Source organism: Jaculus jaculus, chromosome 8 (genome assembly GCF_020740685.1).
Source record: "Jaculus jaculus isolate mJacJac1 chromosome 8, mJacJac1.mat.Y.cur, whole genome shotgun sequence".
NCBI classification, from domain to species: Eukaryota; Metazoa; Chordata; class Mammalia; order Rodentia; family Dipodidae; genus Jaculus; species Jaculus jaculus.
In genome coordinates this window covers 32,786,631-32,808,784 of record NC_059109.1, presented here as the reverse complement: position 1 = coordinate 32,808,784, position 22,154 = coordinate 32,786,631, and the positions used below count along the sequence as shown (strand labels likewise).

Sequence of the window (22,154 nt, the reverse complement as noted above, 5' to 3'; positions counted from 1 at the left end):
GCACAGACACCATGACCGGCTGCCGTGCCCGAGGAAACCATGTCATCTTCCTAATTATATTTGGTGCTATTTTCATAATTAGGAAAATTCTATAATTTGGTTTTAAAGGAACATAAGCCAGAAAGGTATCACTATATACTAACAAAACAATCAGTCATCTTAGCTGGGTGTGGTGGCACATGCCTTTAATCTCAGCACTTGGGAGGCAGAGATAAGAGGATTGCTATGAGTTTAAGGACAACCTGGGACTACAGAGTAAATTGCAGGTCAGCTGGGGCTAGAGTGAGACCCTCCCTCAAAAAAATAAAAAACAAAATAAATAAATAAATGATAAATAAACTAGACATTGTGCCACACATCCCACTCCTGTTCATACTTTTTAGTGATTTAGTAATGGATTCACCCTTGGTTATAAGAGGGCAGGAACACTCATGTCATCAGTAGTAGCTAGCATGTGGCTAGTATTTAGTAAAAATATCTATAGAATGGGTGATTCATTCTATTTTATTATAACTCCCCCTTCTTACATCTCCCAAATTGTTCTTGTCTTACTAGTAGTACATCTTCTATTTAAAATACACAGAAAAGCTTGCTATAAATAACCAGGTATACCATACAGTCAAATGAATATGTTTTATTAAATGCATATTAATATCTTTTTCTAGTATGTGAGTATACATAATAAGTTAAATGTTTATTAAATATAAGTATATATGAGACCAGAACATGATTAGTTCAGATGAGAAATCAAAATAAATCCATTTTTAAGTCATCTTTTGGTCACTCCAATTGATACTGCTCATTAAAAAATACACTCGGTTTTCCCTGAGGGAAAAAATTAATTCCACAGCAATGTAGTTAAGGGATACGTTTTATTTCATAGCTTTTTGCAAGCAAAACTGCTTTGTTACAAAATGAGTTCAATGAAACATGTTCCACATACCACTCAAGCAAAGGAAAACCTCACATTCACATGACTGCACTTCATAATTATGTTTGTGCAGCATCTGGTCTAATACCCAGCACTCCTCTGGCAGCATGAAAAGCAGTGACGCAGCAATGTTGGGAGGTATTTGCAGACCATGGTGCTGGCGAGAGTTTGAAGTAACTTCCTGTGGGTTCTCTGTTTGTTACTGCTTGAAGAAGCATTTGTGGATGTGTTTTCTTTTTGTCCTCTGTCTCTTAATTTATGGTTAGATCATTCCAAAAGATATCCCCTGTATGTCGGTCAGCTGTTCAGATTTCCATGATAATACAAAATATCATGATGTCAGTTATCGGCGTCCTGTAGTGTTTGTCAGAGAGGATGCAGACTTACCTGTCCATTCAGTAACTGATTTTGGTATATGTGCTACAAGTTACAGTGCGGAAACGTCAGTCCATGTTAGACTCTTTCCTATCACATATGATGTGATTTAACCCCAGAAAAATCTGACCAAAAAAATGACAGATCAAATAAAAAGACAAATACACAAATAAGGCCATCTGCAGAATTTTAAACTTATCTCTTCAATATTTCACAATAATTTCTACATCATATTTTACAATGTTCACTTAAATAATAAATGCTCAAGGAACGGCCTTGGTGGAACCAGCGGCACTATCTCTTTGAAGACTTGTCCAGTTTTCTGGCAGGTGATTTCTTCTGGGGTGTGGGGATTCTGGAAGGCTTGGCTGTGGCTGGCCGAGAACCTGCTCGGGGTGTAGGTCTGTGTGTTTGGGGAACAGTCTCCACATCTGAGCACACAGACTGGATTTCTGAAATGTCAAAGTCTGATGCATCACTGCCTCGGCGGCTGCTGGCCCTGCTACCAGCCTTGCTTCCTGCTCGGCTTCCAGGGCGGCTGGGAGTCTTCCTGGAATCTAGAGACAGAGAGAACGGATGCTTGACAACCGACACCATCTTCAATCCCAACATGGCTTTCCTACACTTAGCACACACCAATATTCCTTTCACTGTCACACGGGGCTAGGAAGCCTGACCCTAAGTGGACATTGCATAACAATGGCTAGATTGGCATGGGTTGACTTTTCTAAAATCTGGACTTCATTTACTGCACACAGACACAAGGGAACCCCTGTGCTTGGAGGTGACGCTGTCTAATGCTAAGTGCATGTGCTGGGTGTGCACAGAGACTCTCAGATTGTTAGTTAAGTCTTGCCTCCGGACAAGTAATTTTAAAAATGAAAGAAGAATCAGGCATTCTGAGCTCAGAACTTGAGGGAGGTAGTGAGTAGGTTTGATATGCTGTGAAGAAATGTGAAGGGGACTGGTGGATGGCCAGTAAGGCTGGCTCTCCCCAGTAACCTGAAGTAGATTCCCATCAGTAAGTAAGGGGCAGAAGAGGCTCCAGCCTGAAGGGGACGGGACTGTTGGCCTTCCTTCTGCTCAGTACTTACTGCCCCATCTTTCTTTGGTACTTTCCAGAAGGAATTCCTCAGTCACTTGTTCCTATGACCTTGATCTTTGCTGGAGGATTAGGTCTACATGTGACTTCAAAACAATAGAGTATGACCAGTTAAAAAATTCTTTCCTAACAAGGACGACAGGATTTAATCTTCAGAGCATCATAAGGAAAGGAGTCCTCACACTCACCAGCAAACTGTGTTCGGACCCTGGCAGCTGCAGTTGTTATCAGGCCACTGTCCTCTCCAGAGTGGAAGCCTTTCCCTGATAAGTACCCTGGGAGCCGAAGCTTGCTTCCCTGGATTGGAGTTCCCTGCAGTTGACCAGAAAAAAAGCCTTCCTTATCCTGTGTTTCGCTAACACAGACCTGTAAGACCTCTTCAGGAGGTTGACACTTTTCAACTAAATAAGGCTCATTTTTCACATTCCTCCCCATTTTTATCAATTGTCACCCAGAGTTCAAAGGAAACCTAAAGAAAATGGATTCATAGTTGAAGGCAACAGAAAAACAAAGGTCTCCCACTGAATAAAGAGGTGATGGTGAGGAAAAATCAGATAAATTAAACTGGGAGGACGTTAGTATTTTCCAGACTGTCAGCACTGCAGTGTTAGAGAGTCAAGGCCAAAAGGATGGCGACTGCCTGGTGTAGAGAAGGGGACAGGGACTATGACAAATTATCCTTGCATGTGCTGCTGCTGCCTTCAATGTTTTTAGGAAACTAGGCAGAAATAGAAAAGGTAAATGAAAAATGCAGAGACATCTTGCAAACATACTTAACTGAGAAGGAGGCAAAGAGTGATGTTGTATAACTTGATACTGCATGGTCACTTGTGGGGTCCGTTTACTTTCTAGGTTTTCTTTGTGATTTTTTTATTTCATTTTTGTCACCTTGGCTTTATCATAAAAAATTTGTAGGAAATACTTATTTTAAGATTTTCAAACAATTGTAAAAAGTGCATAAAGCAATGATAAGATTTTATGATGTCAAAAGTCATTGCATTATTATCAAGGTTGATTTTGGAAATTCTGCCAAAGTTATAAAAACAACCTAATCCCTTGAGTATAGGGATTTTATAGTTTCCAGTGAACACTAAAGAAGCCACGGAGAAAACAAATCTATAAAGATTATGTATAAGTTTGAAATATCATTAGCCATAGTTTATAATTCTTAATAAGGCACTTATGGGATATTTTGATGCACCTGAGCAGAGTACAGGAATCCAATTCGCCATCTGCCTGCATCCTCATCTCTGTAAACTCAGGCGTGAAATGGGTTTGTTTTTGTTCTTCTGAGATATATAACTGAATTTGGCCTTTAATTGCTGGTCCTCCTGCTTTCAATGCCAAGCTTAAGTGTGGTATTTACATATGGTCTATATGCAAAAATGCATACATTTTCATATATATATATACATATATATATGTATATATATATAAATATATATAATTATATTGCTGACAAGAAATTATTATTATTATGCAACACACTGCAGGTGACAGAAAGTGCCTGACTACTCTAACTTGGTAGTCACACACCACACCATAAAGACACCTGTTGTTTTGTTTATTGTTATTTGAAGAGGTTTTGTTACAATTAAATATACTTTTTCATTTGTCTAAATATACTAAACCTGAGGAGGATACTTAATAGGTTGATATTGTATATATGTAATTACAATGATTGTAATGGGGAGGTAATATGATGGAGAATGGAATTTCAAATGGGAAAGTGTGGGGGTGGGGAGGGAGGGAATTACCATGGGATATATTTTATAATCATGGAAAATGTTAATAAAAATTAAAAAAAATTATAATAAAAAAATTAAAAAATAAATATACTAAAACTTTAATTTGGGGTAGTTGCTACTTTTTAAAAATGTGACCTAACAGAAATTTAGCCCTATGTATGTAAAACAAATGCTAATACATCAATCTGAGACTTTTAAAGTTTTTTAAGCTTTTACTACAGCAGATCCAGAATAACTGATTCCTACTTCTGGGTGTACTGTATGATGGCGACTTTTCCCTTTTGGAGGAAACAGGCGGGAATGAGGTGTCTGAGGGAATGAGGAAATGCCAAAGAATGGATGTTTCTGACCTGCTTCTGCCACTTAGCTGCATGAGAGATACTGTGCAGTGAGCTTCTCTCTGCCTACCCTGTACATCACATGAGGATTCAATAACAGATGAGAAAGTGTTGTGAAAAGGTACAGTGTTTCTGTTACACAAAGGTCTTGACCTTCAAGGCATACTTTACCAGTATGATTACATAGCTCCTATATAAAAGATGTTTAGGTACCTCATTATTATAATTTTAATCAATTATGGGATTATTTGGTGTTTATGTTTAGCCTTTTACAGAACAATTTCTTAAAAAAATGCACAGTTGACTGGGAAATGACCTAATATGTGAGTTAATCTTGGCAAGTTTTATATTCCCTACATATCTTCCCAATGTTTATCATGTCAAATTGAGAAACTGTCCTATGTTCAAATAATATTGGTTACTAAGACACCTTTTGAAAATGACAGCTAGCTTTCTGCACACCTGTGTCCATCCCTTGGACTCCTCTACTGATAACTGAGAAACATGTCGCACCTGGCTAGTGTTGCGAGGCAGAAATGAATGCCATAAGTATGCAGAGGGCCCATGCCCACTGTGAATACTTACTAAGATTCTTTCTTACATGCATGTGTATGCACGGAAGCCAGGGGTAACTTTGGATGTCACTGTCAGGAACACTGTCCATCTTTCTTGTTTTGAGACAGCATCTTTTCTCGCTGGCCTAGCCTGGCTGACCAGAGGCCCCCAAGCGCTCCCTTGCTTGTCTACCTGGAACTGGGCTTGAAGGCATAGGACCCCCTACTGCCATTTCTACCTGGGTCCTCATATTCGTGAGCAAATACTTCTATGAAAAGATGTACCATTATCAAAAGAATATGCATTAAGAGGGTAGTGAAGCAGTGTTAGTGGGTGACAGTTTCAGTTAAGGAAGACTGTTAGGACTGGAACCTGGGGCCTTACGATACCTCTGCAGATGACACGGTAAAGTCTGAGCACTCTGCTGGCTTACAAGGAGTTGACATTTTGCTGTTTGTCAACCACGGTTTACCATAATTGCGTGTTAAAGGATGGAGAATCTGTATGGAACAATGGCAAATCAAATGTAAAGGATAGCAGATAAAAACAAAGCCACAGAAAGAGATATTCATAGTAGAGAGTCACATTTCACAGGCAGAATAAGCACAATTAAAAATAAGTGAAAGGATCTAATGGCAAATCATACATACCAAAAATAGAATGAAACTTTAAAAAGAAAAATTAATTGGAAAGATAACAAAGTCCACTAAAGACGGCAGCTGTATGAACCACTGAGTACAAGTTGGCATTTAAGGATACAGTGAGAAGGGACATGGATGGAGAGAGTTGGTCCTGGGGACCTAAAACATCCAAAGATATATTGAGGAGATTTTCTGCACTTGAAGAGGAAAGATTTCATCCTGGAGTCCTACCTTGGGTGTGCTGGTGGTAGGCACCTGAGGGGAGGCTGCCTGGCCAGCCTGACTGGACACAGAGGTGGATCTGTTGGGTGAAGCACCTCGTGACGAGGGCCGGGATCTGCGGCCCCGCGGTCGGAAGGCAGCCATGCCCTGACTGGCACCATCGGCTAAGATAAACTTCTCACGCAGCTCCATGTTGGTCCTTCCTTTTGCTGCAGACACGCGCCATACAATAATGCACAAGAAAAAGGAAAAGAAGAGTCAATTCACCTCCACAGGAGGCAGGGCCACCTGGCACCATGGAGCACCTGAGAAGTTCAAGGACATCTTTTTGCCATGCCAACTCCAACTCAGCATAACAAGAAGTTAAATGCATTCCTTCCCAATGCATTCCTTTCGGGTACAAGTGAGTTTGGGGAGGGGAGGAAAAGTGTGCTTATTCTAACACCAGACACCGGCAAGAATAACTACTACTAAATACTCAGCATGAAAATGGAAAGCTCATGCTAAAATACTGGTAACCAACCAACTCCAGATGCCCACACAGTTTTGCCACTCTTTCACCACACTGAGAAGACAAGCCAAGAAGGCAGGGACTGTGTCTTTTGCATGTACTGTTGTGGTCAGGAAAATGCCAGCGTTTAACACTGGGATTAATTAACCAGTAGAATTATACAGAATCAGAAGTCTTGATGACAACATATAAACTTCCAGATTTTTCACTGAAATAAGGCAGCTAGTATTTTAATCTTATGCCTTGAAAAGCTGTTTTTTTTTTTTTTTAACCAACATGCAATAACAAACACCAGACCCAGGAACCCATGAGGTAATTAGTGATGCAGCATTCATACAAGCACATGGAGAACACTCCACAGCACCAACGAGCAGCGTGTTAGCATGTGCTTGGTCACCTGTGTAACACTTGCATGTGCAACACACCAGAATTGTGTCACATTTCGTATTTTGTACTTTGAAGCCCCAGCTCAGCTGGATGTGAGTTAAGCCATACGCACGAATGAAGCATATATTAAAACAAATGATTAAAGCAAGAATGTGACAGTATGAAAGAGAAAACTAAGGAGGAGAGAGGCAAAGAGAGGGGTTGCCAACCTATAGTAGGCTGAGTGGTAGTAATTGAAGAGTTTGATTCCGAACGTAACATTTTACTCCCATGATGATGAACTAGAAAAAATGACACAGGATACCAATCACATTAAAGAATACCGTTAGCAGAAGAAAAAAGTACAGCAGTTGGCTACGCAAGGGGTGCTCAGATCCAGCCCTTAGCACACATTTTAGGAGAAATATTGGATTAGGAGAAGAGGCCCTGAGAAGTTTGACTCAACAAGGACAGTGTAGCTGGAAGAGTTGGCCACAGTCATGCTAGCTTTCCTACGCAATCCAACAGAACAACACGTGTTGGGCTTGTGTCGTGTCCTAAACAGCTTCATTTTACTTCAGCTGCACTATTTTCAAAGTACAGTCATGCACCACATAATGATGCTTTGGTCAACAACAGAGCTGAAAACTTGCTATCTCCTGGCCGGCTGGTTGTGTGAATGGTGTGATGCAACACATCACTAGTGTGTCTCTGGTGATGCTGGCATGAGTAAGCTTACTGGACTGCCAGTCACATACAAGCACCGCATAAAGTAAGGTCAGGACACAGCACTTGGTAGTGACGACAATGATCATGTTACATTTGATATTGACTCTTAGGGCATATTCCTTCTACATATACATTTTATTTTTTTTTAAATAGCATACCACATCCACCCGCCCCCACCACACACACCATATAGCCTCGGTACGTGTGTGTGCTGTGCTAACCCTAGAACATTCCATGTCTACACAAATGAATCTGCTCAATGGCACATTTCTCAAAGCACAGCTCCACTGCTGAGTGATGCACGATGTATTTTCTTATTTGCTTCTCTTTTAGGCATATCTTTAGCCAGCACAGAGCAGGGAGACCATGTATAGTTATAAATACAACAATTCATGGGGCCTTGGCAGGCAGACAGGCCTGGCGACATTTTTATTATAAATTTAAATTGGTTATTACAATGCATTTATTTGTTTTGATGCCTTTTTTTAAAAAAAAGAAGGGTTTCACTTAAGACCAGGTGGACTTGGAGCTCACTCCGCAGCCCACGATGGCCTTGAATTCACTGTGGCCCTCCTACCCCAGGCTCCCAAGTGCTGGCCATGAGCCACCATGCCTGGCTAGGCCTACTGACTTTGACACATCTATGCATTCACCAAAACAAGAGGCCCTGCTTGGTTTCCCACATGGGAACTATTAATCTGCTAAGCAAAGCCAGAACAGACATTTTTGAAGGGTTACAATCAGCTCACAGAATAAAGCAAAAAATCATAACATGCTATGGCTTCTCCTCTCTAAGGTAAGAAAAATGGGTTTCCTGAGTAGATGGCACCTAACTAAACTGCAATTTAGTGCTCATTTATAACATACATCAATTAAGAATTCAAGGATCTGAAAATAGGAATACTAAAAGCTTACCTAGGACTCTTGGGCTGACAGATATGACAAGAACCATAGTGCTAAGTGTTTGTTTGTAATATTCTACTCTGCAACTTCAAAGTAAAGGCCAAGTTAGCAGTTTGTTAATCCTATTTATTATAATTGTTACTGCATTACTTTCTTCACCCCCTCATTTTATGAAGAATTTGACTTTAGGCTTTTACTATCTTGTCTCCTCAGCTTCATCGTTTCAGTTGTCTTTCCCCCTGCCCTGCTAGTGAAAGATGGACAAAGATCTTTTCCTTAGTAAGTGCAAGTGAAAACAGATGACCTATAAAAAACCTAGACTAGAAGTTCTTGCATACCTATCTCATTTTTTCCCCCCAGAAGTAGTAAAGAATTAGAAAAAGGAAGAGAAAAACATGGTTTACAGAACAACATGAAACATTCATTATTGGGTTAAATTTATGCAGTATATGCTTTCAATGATGAAATACAATAACTGTCTTTCATAGTGCTGTTGTAAACACTTGATCCTGACATAAGTTATCTCCTTACCCCTGCAAGGATCATTTTTCACTAAGAACTCATCCAGAGCCATCCATCCACCGCCAACACGGACCATCACTGTACTTCGTAGGATCCGCACCAGTCGCAGTTGCTGGGAGTCTCCGAACTGTGCAGTGAAGAAGGACAGAACCTCTACTGTCAGTATGAATTCTAAGCTCAAGGACCATAATCTCTATTGAAGTTACAATGCGCAATCTGCAGTAGCGTAAGCAGTCAATTTCATTCCTTCTTAGTTCACAGCGATTAGTAAAATCTCAAAGGGGATTGCAATGACCGGTGTTAGACTGCTGCATGCTGATTTAGCCCAAAGGAAACAGTTTGTAAAGAAAAGATCACAAAGGTTATTAAGTATAATGTTGAAGCTTTGTTCTAGAACTTACAATTTTTTTTATATTAGAAAGAGCAATAGCAAGGCAGTAATTGAGAAGTGTTTCTAGAAATTAAGCACAGCCATGAAATAAGCACAGACACTTGCCCAGGACAGAACATGATTCTCTCAAGGAAATTTATAAAAATTCACACCCAATTAAACTTTCTGCATATTTAAATAAATCACTATATTAAAGGCTGGACAAATATGTCACTTCGGATGACTGTAATATTAGAACAGCTGCTGAGAAATTATTCATGACATAGCTTTCAAATCTACACAGGTCCCTCTCAGAGCTGTTCCTGTAATTCTTACCCTTTCAATGCACTGCCAATTAAGTGGATGTGCTACAAATTCTGCAAGTCCTGAACAAATACTAGGCTACAGGTGGCACCTCCTACAGGCTTAGATACCTTAAAAGCCTGTGAGAAATGATTTCATACTTTGAAATCATTTCTAAGAGGCTCATGTCTAATTTGTGAAGACTATTGAACACCCAGCGAGTAAAAATGCAAAATAAACAATTTAAATATAAAGAATTCCTTTTGCACAAAGGAAAGATTCAAATGTGCCTTTGACTATTTTTCTGGGGGTTACTATGAGAAGCAGACAACTTTAAGTAGAAACACTGATACTTGTCAACAATCTTTAATTTAATTTAAGGTTCAGAACCCTAACACCGAGACACCCAAACTGCATTTAGGGTACTAAAACTCAGAAGGACACAGAAAGCATATAAAATGCACCAGCAGGACTTGAGTGCTTAACACATCTCTGCAAGCCACTATTTCTGATTTTGATTTTTACACAGACATTCATGATTTCCTACAGATGAACATGTTCTTGAAATTCAAAACATACACTGTTAGAGAAGCTTCATTGCTGCTAATAAGCAAAGGGGAAAGTGGGGATTCAAGGAAAATTACCCTTAAGGAACCAGATAATTGGATCAATTAAAAATTGTGTGTGTGTGTGTGTGTGTGTGTGTGTGTGCGTGCGCGCGTGCATGTGCGTGTGTGTGCGCACACACACGCATACATGCACCACAGAATGTATGTGAAGGTCAGCAGATAAGGGTCAACACGGTTCTAGCCTTCCAACTTGTCTGAGGCAGGGTCTCTTGTTCACTGTTGGCCTGCAAGGTTACAGACATTCTCTCCTCTCCATGTCCCACCTTGCTGTGGGCACGGTGAGATCGCAGACACACGCTACTACGTTTAGCTTCATTCAGGTTCTGGGGACCTGGACTCAAGTCCTCATACTTGAGTGGCAAGGGCTTCACCAACTGAGGAATCTCCCCAGGCCTTGCAGCAGATAATTCTTGTCCAATATCATATGCAAAAAAGCTTTTCAAAATACTTTCTAGAAATATTTCCATTCTATTACAAGTGATAACTATCAATTTTATTTTTAAAAGGCATTCTCTAAAACAGCGTCTTCAGAATTTCTGTAATTTTCCCAATGGCCAAACCATGAAAGAAGAAAAACATTCGTGTTGCTCATTGTACTGTCAGTAAATAAAATCTATTGAGGCATTTCTTTTATTTTCTCCATAAGCAAGATACTATCTGTTGTGGTTTGAATGTGAATTACCCGCACCATATGCTCAAGTGTTGGAACACTTGGTTTTGCCCGTGGGTCTCTGTCTGGCAAGGCTGGGCAACCTTTAGAGGGAAGAGTCTCACTGTACCAAGTGAGTCACTGGAGGCAGGTCTTGAGGTTTTATAGCTGGAATATTTTCTTCTTCACACTCTCTTTCCTGACTGTGTGCTCCCTGCTCATGCTGCCATGCCCAACTCTACCCCCAGAAACTGTGAGCAACTACAAACCCTTCCTTTCCCTATAAGCTTCTTCTTGTCACATCAATGAGAACAATAAATAACATGCTATCCCACTGAGTGACTAAGGAAATAAAGTGGGTAAGTAACATTTTATAACTAATGGAAATTTTACCCTGATTTAGTCATTACACATTTTGTAAATGTATCAAATCATCACATTGAACCCCACAAATGTACAGTGATTATATATCAATTAAATTAGTTGGGGGGAAAATATATTTAAAGTAATGGATTATTTCTGCTTTAAATACATTTCACTTGCAAGAAATGAAGGTAAGAGATCATTTGACACTTTACATTCAGCATGGCTTAAGATAAAAGGCAGAGCGACCTCTACCATGGCATACTTTTTATAAAATACAGTCAAAAATCTTGTGCTAGTTTGCAATCAAAACCTAAGTGTATTTTTAGATGTCTGACCTTGTGGAAGGCCCGTAGGCAGTTGATATGGACTTAAATGTCAATACATTTAGTCAAGATGGCATCACTTGAAACTCTATCATTAGTATTTCTCCCCAGAGGATGAAAAGCCCTAAATCAGTGGCTCAGAACAAGTGGAGAGCAGCTGCTTTGGAAAGAGGAGTACTTGCAGCAGATACCATAAGACCTCTAGTACTCTGTGTCCCTGTCACTGCCTGATGCCAATTCCCTCTCTGCCACTGTGTGCCCTGTGTCCTAAACAGACACACAGAGGTGTAAAGCATCAAGTGTATGTTCTAATAACTACTTGCATTAAAATGCTAATAGCATTAGTGAAATGTGAATTAAACATTGCATTTCTACCATGGTAGCCAGCTGTTGGGTACAACTCATTATCTGGTTTGCTTAAAAGTAATCTCTCCTCACTTGAGACATGAAGCAAAAAGAAATCCTGTGTCAAGGACTCTCATAGTGCTTACAGAAACACCACACCAACCAACAATGTAGTAGCTAGGGGGACAGCTTGGGAAGATTGGCCATGGCAAGCTTAGCTTTAAGGACTATGAATTAAAGTTTAAAAATAATTATCAGGAACTTGAGAATACATTCCACGGTTTTATACCTGATTTCCCAGGAAGAACTGATAAATGAAAAATGGAAGAAAAACACAATTAGTTTAATAGGAAACTTTCTATAATGGCTTGAGAACACACACACACTCACACTAAGGGTCCTAAATATAGTATCTAGTGTAGAGATGTGCAAGTACCCAGTTCTGATTTCAAACCAAATCATCAGAATATTCTCTATAAATTTATGGTAAAAACCTTGGGACTTCAAATGTAAGTTAAGAGTTTCAACATATAACTGAGCATGTTTTTAAAGATGAAAGCATATTGAATTTACAAGTAACACACGGATTTAGGGAAACTCAGCACATTTTCTACCTGGCTACTACTTATAAGAGATGTTCCTCAAAAGAGGAAAAGCAAAACACACAGTGATGAAGTCACATTGTTCCCCTGCTTAGGTGAACCAGGTAGGTGAGATTTTGAATAAAAAAAAATTGAAGTACCAATAGAAAACCTAATTTTTCATATTTATAAAAATGAGTTAATATTTTTAACTTCATGACTTCATGGTTCAGAAAAGTGTGTTATTCAGGAAGCTTACCTGTAATCATAATAAATTATAAGATAATATGAAATAATCTAAATACAAGACTTGAATATTTTTCTTCTTAAAAGTAATGTGCATGTTGTAAATGACAAAGATATACCCAATATTCAAAATTCAGGTCATCTTTTTATATTTAAAATGATCAAAGCTGGAGTTTCATATACTATTACATTTTGAAATGGCATCAAAATAGAGTTTCTAAAAAACAACATAGATCAAACTGTACACAAATTTCATTTTATGTCTTTGAAAGGAACTACAAAGTAATTTGGAAACTTACCCTGTATTTGTTATCGCCAATCTGCTCAACTTGAAATCGTTTTGCACATTTACACTTAGCGACTTGCCTTGTGACCTACCCAAAACAAGGATGAAATACTTGCTTTAACGTTAATATTACACAGTGAGGTCCGAAAACAAATAACAGGGAAGTAAGTAAGATGGCTTTATGAATTGCACGTGACATCCTGAAAGAATAAAGTACTAGTATTATAGGCAGTGGGAAGATAGTAAGTACCTCATCTTCAATTTTGTCAGCATCTGTGATGGGCTTATAAGCATCTTTATTTGGATGCAGAGCTGCTACAAATTCATAGTAGTCAATGTATCCATCACCATCTCTGTCAAAGATGTCTGCAACTGCACTCATTTCCAGGCGGCTAGTTGGGAACTCTGAAAATTGCCAAATGATAGTAAATAAGGTAATTATTTAACTATACTTTGAGAGTTACTTGACTATGCTTTTAAGCTCATTGTGGCTGGCTAGATTATGAGGAAAATCAAATATATTAAAATTCAAAGCCAGGGGAGATGGCTCAGTAGTTACGAGCATTTGGTTGAGCATAAGGACCTGAATCAGATCCACGGTACCCATATGTAAAGCAGGGTATGGTCACACATGCCTGTAACCCCAGTGCCAATGGGACAGAGACAGGAGGACTGCTGTGACTCACTGGATAGTCATTTTAACTGAAAAACAGACAAGTTCAAAATAAGACTCTGTCTCAAGAACATATGGTAGGAGAGATCTCAAAGAAGACAATCGACATCCTCCTCTGGTCTCCGCACATGTGTGATGGGATGTGCACATCTGCATACATGTGTACATATAACATGCACACATGTACAAACTTCTATACCACACAACAACACACACATACCACAAATGTTAAAATTCCTTGTAAAACTGACTTGCATGATAATTTAAACAAATTTATCTTCAGAAACCAGAGTAAATTACATGATGATAATGCTGTTTTATAGGTTGGCAACTGCTTAATCATAGGGATTTCATATGGTTCAATTATAATTAAGGAACAAACTATATGACAATTACATTAGGTATGGTGTGGTAGTTTGAATAGGTGTCCCCCAACAGATTAAACCTTGGATTTCCAGCTACCTGGCAGGAGAAGCTGTCATGGGTGGATCCTAGGGTTCATCACTAAGGTGTGGGGTGGATTTGGAATTCCAGTCTAAAGATAGGTAGAGTGCTTTTGCTCTGCCTGGAGTTCCTGATATGTGTTTGTTTACTTTGTGGTGGTAGCCTTCTCTCTCTCTCTCTCTCTCTCTCTCTCTCTCTCTCTCTCTCTCTCTCTCTCTCTGCTTGGACCTGTGAAAGCAAGCCAACTTTTACTACCATCATGAAACTTCTCCTCTAGCTTCAATAAATCCCTTCCTCCATAAATGTGCCTGGTTTGGAAGTTTATCCCAGCGAAGTGAGGCTGTCTACTACATATAGCTCCTAGTAACATTTGTCAGGGAATCACAGGTGACTAAGTCATACAAAAGGTGACTTAGTGCTTCACTTCTAATGTTAACTAGAATGACAAAGAAAGAGCCTTTGCCTTCACTGCTTTGCTATTTATGTACCAGACAACTCCATAAGAACTCCTCAGAATAAAATATTACCAACTTCACTACAGTAACACGGACACCTGCATCCGCTGTGCTCACCACACTTCACTGGTAACTAACTAGACCACAGGCCCTATAGTTGGAAAATGTGCTTATTTTCTATACAAGTGCATCAGCTGCTGTCACCTGCCTTGGGACTTACTTGAGGAAAGAATTCCATCAATGAACTCCTGCCGGGTGATCTTGCCATCCTGATCTTTATCAATTCTCCTGAAGAAGTCCATCACTCGGGATTTCTTGTGATTCATCCACCGCATATATTTTTTACGCCAGATATCAAAATCAAAGTTAGCAAATTCCCTGAGCTAAAAACAAAAAAGTACAAGAAGGTATTGTGGTTGAGTTAATGCTTAGCTCCAACTGTATACAGTGAACTGTATATAGGTAACTATCATGATCCTCCAGGTGGCAGCACATCTCTCCCAATTCACAAAAACAGATGATGTTGCATACAGAACTCAAAAAATTCTAGTAAACTTTTTGTAAAATTACACATTCTTTTGTTGTTGTTAGTAAATAAAATGTCTAAAGTTAAAGTGAAAATGTCTCATGATGTCGGTCAGAAAAGGTGGTCTTTCCTAAAGTCCTAGCACTGTTAGCCAGGGCAGGCCCATCCTTCCCCCAATCACTCCCCCGCCCCGCCCTGGCAGCCATTCCCTTAGCTGGCCTAGGCATCTAAAATTTTTCAAAATTTCAAAATATGAAACTTCAAACCTGTAGTCACAGAACATATATTCTTAAAAGATCTGAACTATAGACAGCTGTATACCGCCACTAGCAATCTCTTGTCAAGATAAAGCTTTTCTTAAGGACTAAGAATGTGATTGATAAAATATAAGCGTCATTTATTTATTTTTGCTCTATTTATTCCCTGAATCCAAATCCCATGTATTGGAATTTCTTATAAGAACATTTATTCTTATTCTTCATTTCAAAAGGAAAACGTGCCTGTCAATGGCAAGAACTGCTTATGTAAAAGGAAACTGTGATTCCAGGCAGTGTTGTAATAAATGAAGCGGATGACAACAAAAAGATGAACATAAGAGTTTCCGACCTCTTCTAGCCGGTCCAAGGCGTCATTGAGTTTCCTCCTCCTCTCCAGAGCCAGGAGCCACACCTGCTGCCATTTGCTCACCAGCAAGTTGACCCTGGGGTTCTTGGTTTCAATTTGGGTCTGAGCTCCAGAAGGATACAAGCTTGACGGTGGGAAGCGTTTTCCTGAGGAAACAGAACTACAGTTACGATGGCAAAGTTTCAAGTATGCTGATATATATTAAGGCCTGACCTTCTTTTGCTCTCGGACAAGACTGAGTCCACTTAATTATTGTACATTACAGAGAGAAGAGCCTGATTTAGGTGATAAGCAATGCCAAGGCCCAACTCTTTCTTATCACTGATCCTATAAATCAGAAAAGCTCATCTTGACGGGGGCATTTAAATCCGGGACAGCTTTCTTGATAATTTTATGCTTGCAACATTTTCTTGCTTATTTAGGTCATTTCAATGACAAGGCAGAACTCTGGGATCTTCCTATTTGTTGAGGCAAGATAAAGAGATCTCTAGAACAGTGAGACATGTCTCAGATTGGGTTAGAGCAAAGCCTGCTTGCCCTGTGTACAGAGTAAGGCTGAATGAAGAGCAGGGAAGACCACAAGACAATGGGCAGTCTCTGGAGGCATAGCAAGGTGTTTCATAAACTCCAATCAAGTAAGGAAGATGTGTATGGGTTCCTACCTTTTTTCCACTTTTTTGAGTGTATGTGTGTTGTGCATGTACATGTTTATATGTGCATTCATGTGTGTGTGGGTTTGTATGTGGAGGCGAGAGGTCAACTTTAAGTGCCTTCCTCAATTGCTCTGCACTTTATTTTTTTTGAGCAAATATCTCACTGAACCTAAAACTCACCAACTCGGAAAGACTAGTTAGCCAGTATAATAATTTAAATGTAAAGTGTCCCTGATAGCCTCATGTGTTTGTGATTAAGCCTCAAACTTGAACCGCAGATGGTGGCACCTTGGGGAGGTGGAGCCTTGATAGAGAAGGTATGTCACTAGGGTGCAAGGCCTTGAGATTTATAATCCAGCTCCCTTTGCCAGTGTCAACTAGCACACTCTTGCTGCTTCCTCTCAGCTGATGTGGTAAGATGTGATGCCCTGATGTCTGCTCTTAACATGCGTTTCTGGCCATGGTGAAACTTCCCCACAAAACTCTAAGTCTTAAATAAGTCCTTTCTTTCCTTAAGCTGCTTCTGATTGGGTGTTTGGTCCCAGCTACAAGAAGGTGACTTCTACAGCCAGCACATCTCAAGGATCCTCCTATCTCCACTTCCCCTGTTCTGAGATTGCATGAATGCACCACACACCTGGCTTTTACACAGGTGCGGTGGGGGGGGGGGGTGCTGAACTCAGCTCCTCACACTTGTGTGGCTTAACCATCTCTCCAGCCAAGTCCATTTTCCACTGAGCTTGTATGTTTCTTATGCACACATTTATGCCCAAATTTACTGAGCCAAATTTCTCCCATTTCTGGCTAGTTTTCACAAGTTTCTTAACGACACAAAACAGTGATCACAATATACCTTCCTCATCTATCCAAATGGTAAAGATGGCATGGAAAAATTAGCTCACAGTCATATATGATATTAGTGGCTAATATTTATTTGTACTTAGCTATGCCTGGAAGTATGCTAAATGCACATGTGCATTAGTCCATTTAATTCTCAGTCCAGTGCGGTTAAATTTATCCTCTTTGGGGCTGGAGATGTAGCTGAATTGGTAGAGGGCTAAGTTAGCATGTACAAAACACTGGGTTCAGAAAGCCCCAGAATTACATAAACTTCTAAACTGGGTGCAGTAGCTCCCACCTGTAAGAACTGTACTTGCCAGGAGGATAGAAGAGGATCAGATGTTCAAGGTCATCCTGAGTTACATAGTGTTTTTGAATATATAATAATATATTAATATAATAATATATAATAATATAATATATAATATATTATATATAATAGTATATAATATAATACAGAATATATGAAATCTGGTCTCAAAAACAAACAAAACAAAACCAAAAAGCAAAATTATCCTCTTTTGCACATGAGGAAATTGCACCTGAGAAGGAGTGTAAGTAACTTGTTAAAGGTTGTACTTCTCTCGCAGTCATGGTAAGGACAGGCAAGGAGTCTACCTTCAGTGCTGTCACATAGTAATCTCACTTATTTTTGTGACCCAGTAACTATCATTGCTCTTCTCCCACTTAAAAAAATTTAGACCCCATTCCAAAACACACAAAATGTTCAATGCTGATGGTGCTTTTGAAGTACGTTATTTGAGCTAGTACCATTTTAAATGTCATTTTGTTGCGTTAAAATTGGCTAAGAAATATTGAATAGAGCCAAGAGCCATATGAACAGGAGCAGAATATGTCAAACAGCTGGTCACGAGTGAACAGCAGGTTATGTCTTTATCTAAACATAATCACTTTGTTAGTTCAGCTTTAGTGCTGTTTATAGAACAGAGGAAAAACGATCAAGTTCAATGCGGTGAGGACTAAGCTTCTTTTAGTTTTGTCCAATTTCTTCCAGCTAATCTGAAAGATACACCATTTAAAGCAAAAGAAGTTACACGCAGAAACCTGGCCATAGCCTTTTTCTTAATTTGAGATAAGCTGTTACAATATTTGAGCCTATGTTTCTTTTCAAAAAAATATTTTAAGGCGCAGGTGTGGTAGCGCAGCCTTTAATCCTAGCACTCAGGTGGCAGAGGTAGGAGGATCGCTCCAAGTTCAACGTCATCCTAAGACTACATAGTGAACTCCAGATCAGCCTGGCTAGAGTGAGACCCTACCTCAACAAAACAGTAAGAAAATATATTTTATGATAGAATGCTCACACAGACTCACTAATTATTGCAAATAATAACTGAGAATAATTTTGTAGCCATCTTTTCTTTTTTTTTAAGTGCCCCTGGCTTACTTCCCACTCTTCCTTTATCCAGCACCGGGATGTGGGACTGCCACGAGGAAGGACCAGCTGCCCTCCTCTTATAAGTCTTCGTGACCTTATCAACATCAGGCTGTTTTCTGGTCATTTCCTCCATGAAAGACTGAAATGAAAGACATGATGCCAATTAAGCAAAAGTTATTATATTAAATCTTCATTAGGGATGAATGGAAAATATGCGCGCTAACCACATTATTATTTCTGAAGATAAAAGTTATTGTATTCTGTATTTAGGTAAAGAACAATCTGAACTACTGTAATAATGCATTTACTGACTCCCAAAGAATGTAAAATTCTATAGCTGTCAAAATAAAATTAAGAACAAAAGTAACATTTTAATTTGAAAACAAAACATGCAATCAGTGATTATCAACTAAGCTTGATGTCTAAGCTTTCCCACAAGAATTGTTAGTATTTGTCTGAAAAGGAGATGGATGGCTGGGCTGTTCCTTATGATGTTTCTGTGGTATATGACATGTGCATGTTTGAAATATTTTAAGATGATTTTGGTATACAGTGACATGAGGGATCTATATTAAATATGAATGTGTTAAATATTCATTAAAAAGCTATTTTAAATTATTTTATGAGGCAAATCCAACAGACTGGCCCCCTTTTAATGCACATGCAAGACAGAGAGCAGGAGAGAGACAGAAAGAAAGAGAGAGAAATGGTGCACCAGGACCTCCAGCTACTACACTGAACTCCAGATATGTACGCTCCCTTGTGTGCAGATGAGACCTTACACGTTTGGGGCACTTTGTATGTCTCACTTACTTGGGATCGAACATGAATCTTTATGCTTTGCAGGAAAGCACCTTAACTGCTAAGCCATATCTCCAGCCCATAAACAAGTTATTTTAAGGAGGGTAAAAGAGTTAGTCAAGTTGAAGCTTATGTCAGTTATACTTAAAAGGCTTGAGTATCTTGTCATCTCATAATGACTCCTGCCTTACTGATACTACTGATTAGGTATCCACATATGTGAACTATTGTGTTAAAAACTGAGGCAAGACAGAGACTGTGCTGAAAAGCAATGGGGAAAAATGATGAGCACACACTTAGTCAAACACAGTTCTGGCATATTTATTATTTTGAAAACTCTGACCACAAACTCTGATTACAGGGAACATGATCTGAGATACTTAGGGCCAGTGTAGCCAAGAATAACTTAAGAGTTTTATTAAAATATAATAATGGCAATATTAATTGTTTAACCATCTGGACTGAAAGTTAATGTTTCTCTTTGTGAAGACATATCAAGAAAACTATGAATCAGAGTGCGTATAATGCCTATCATGCCAGAGTTAAAAACAAGTAAGGTGAAAAGAAGTAATCATTCTGAGGAAGACAATTTTTAAGTAGGTTGTATTTGGAATGCTGCAAACATGAGACATTTAAAAGAATCACTGGAACCACAAGAATGAGTGAGACTGCAGAGGAAGGGAGTAGAGCTAAAATAGCAGAGAGGTAAGGGTAAAATGGAGGAAGCAAGCTGACATTGTAAGAGGTAGCTCCAGAACCAGTGAGAGACAGGGCAACCAGAGGGCTGCACAAAAGGCCAAAGGTGACAGAGCTTTGCGAAGGTCTGGGGTAACTGTGAAGTGACAAGTATTGGGGTAGATACAGAATAGAAACCCACATGTCAGGAGTGGGGGAGTGTGTTTGAGAAAGTAAAGGTAACACATACAAGTATAGGCCATGGTTTTAGAAGCACCATATGCTAAGATATAAAACACCAGGGTGATGGTGAGTGGATGAGGATGAAATGTATTTTACCTGGTGTTCTGCAATGAGGGCTTTCACTTCTTCAATCTCCTGGGGTATGACTTCCTTGTCCTTATCACTCAGGGTGGTTTCAGCCCATTGCAACCAGGCCAGCAAAGCTTCTAGCAATTCTTGCTTAGCAATGAGTCCAGACAGAGCAGCAGCTAATCTCTGCTGGTGTTGCTTTGCCCAGGCCAGCACCTATTGCATGAATAAAAAGGTCCCTGGATTTCTTTCAACTTAGTAAATATGTTCATTAAGGTAAAACACACAAATTTTCAATGTAAATGAGAATCTTTCTGGGCTAGAGGATCTATAAATCTATCTTCTAGATCCCATGAACCAGCCTGGGGAGGACATGGGAGCCCTTCAGGATGGTGGTCTCAAGAACAAGTGAGAGGTCACATACATACCTTACTGCTTCTTTTGCTTTGTTGTATTCAAATATTCATTCTCTAATGAATCAAATATTCTTATTCTAGGCGGCCCAAAGCAGAAATTTAAAAAGCTAAGTTCTTAAATAGAGGGTTTATTCCCACTGTGGACACCAATTCAGCATTATATACTTAACTTGAGATGTGTTCAATGCTGTATTATCCAACAGATACAATGTGTAAAAGACACACACTGCTGTACAATGGGCCAAATACTTGCCTTGAGGTCTCAGGGATGGAATTGCACATTCCTTTAACTTTTTAAACAAACAGTGAATTTTGGAAGTTAACTGATGAAGTACAGTAGAAAGGCAATTTCAAGAGCATTCTCCTGGCTGAAGATCATTTTCCCACAGCTATAAGTTTACACTAATTGCTAAAATTTCCCCTCTTCTCCCCCAGCTCCTGCAGAGACACTGACCTCCTCAAACCTGGCCCTGATGATCGTTATCCAGTGCTTGATGGTGGTGATGGAGTCTGGGTGGCAGATGGCCAAAACAGCGTCACCCATAGTGGTAGCCTTATTTAATTCAGTTCTTTTCTCTTCTAGTTTCTTCATGAATTCCTACAGTAAAAACAAAAACAAAAACAACAAAAAACAATTAGCTGTTGACACTGGCTGCAAAGGAGATTCTGGTGGCATACATCTACAATTAAGAAATAATCTCACACTGAGCATGACTGCTTACGTCTCTAATTCCAAAATTTGGGAAGCACAGACAGGAGGATCAAGGTCAGTCTGAGTTATGTGAGACCGTCTCACAAAAAAAAAAAAAAAAGAATTTCAGTTGGTTTTGTCACAAAAGTTGGCCAAGTAATTGAAGGAGGGAAAATGGGGACCATGGGAAAATATGTACTTTCTAATGTATAAATTAAAATCCATCTCATGGTTGGATAGATTATAATTATATTATTAGTGGAAAATAAGACTGAGATAGAACTGCTAGAAAGACAAACAATACTGACTTAAAAAATAATAATAACATGAATTTTTAAAAAGTTTTAGCAAAGCTAGATCTGGGTGCAATCGTATGGAGTCCCAGCTGTTTTAGGGACTGAGATGGAAGAATCACACACGAAGCATAACAAAGCACCCACAAAGCAAAAACGGCAACAACAGAAAAATAAGGACATCAATATTTATGTTTATCTTTTGGATTTTCGAGGTAGAGTCTAGCCCAGGCTAACCTGGAATTCACTCTGTAGTCTCAGACTGGCTTTGAACTCACAGCGATCCTCCTACCTCAGCCTCCCATGTATTGGGA

General features: G+C 39.3%; 1 protein-coding gene across 10 annotated transcripts in view; it reads right to left on the bottom strand.

Moving 5' to 3' along the window:
- Nucleotides 1–853: 853 nt before the first annotated feature.
- The window catches only part of Dst (dystonin), a 430,289-nt gene continuing 408,988 nt past the window's right edge, over nucleotides 854–22,154 (bottom strand). For 4 of the 10 annotated variants that reach the window (XM_045156178.1, XM_045156180.1, XM_045156181.1 and 1 more), the window contains 14 exons: nucleotides 21,311–21,454; nucleotides 20,468–20,656; nucleotides 18,662–18,791; nucleotides 15,746–15,909; nucleotides 14,834–14,996; nucleotides 13,292–13,446; nucleotides 13,055–13,129; nucleotides 12,218–12,235; nucleotides 8,953–9,070; nucleotides 7,020–7,091; nucleotides 5,922–6,121; nucleotides 5,439–5,549; nucleotides 2,597–2,720; nucleotides 854–1,863 (listed from right to left, as the gene is read on the bottom strand). In XM_045156178.1, the coding sequence (XP_045012113.1) occupies nucleotides 1,601–1,863; nucleotides 2,597–2,720; nucleotides 5,439–5,549; nucleotides 5,922–6,121; nucleotides 7,020–7,091; nucleotides 8,953–9,070; nucleotides 12,218–12,235; nucleotides 13,055–13,129; nucleotides 13,292–13,446; nucleotides 14,834–14,996; nucleotides 15,746–15,909; nucleotides 18,662–18,791; nucleotides 20,468–20,656; nucleotides 21,311–21,454 (1,926 nt within the window). In that variant the 3' untranslated portion in view covers nucleotides 854–1,600. The remainder of the gene's footprint in view (nucleotides 1,864–2,596; nucleotides 2,721–5,438; nucleotides 5,550–5,921; nucleotides 6,122–7,019; nucleotides 7,092–8,952; nucleotides 9,071–12,217; nucleotides 12,236–13,054; nucleotides 13,130–13,291; nucleotides 13,447–14,833; nucleotides 14,997–15,745; nucleotides 15,910–18,661; nucleotides 18,792–20,467; nucleotides 20,657–21,310; nucleotides 21,455–22,154) is intronic. The other 6 variants (XM_045156184.1, XM_045156185.1, XM_004668211.2 and 3 more) reach the window with 3 other exon arrangements.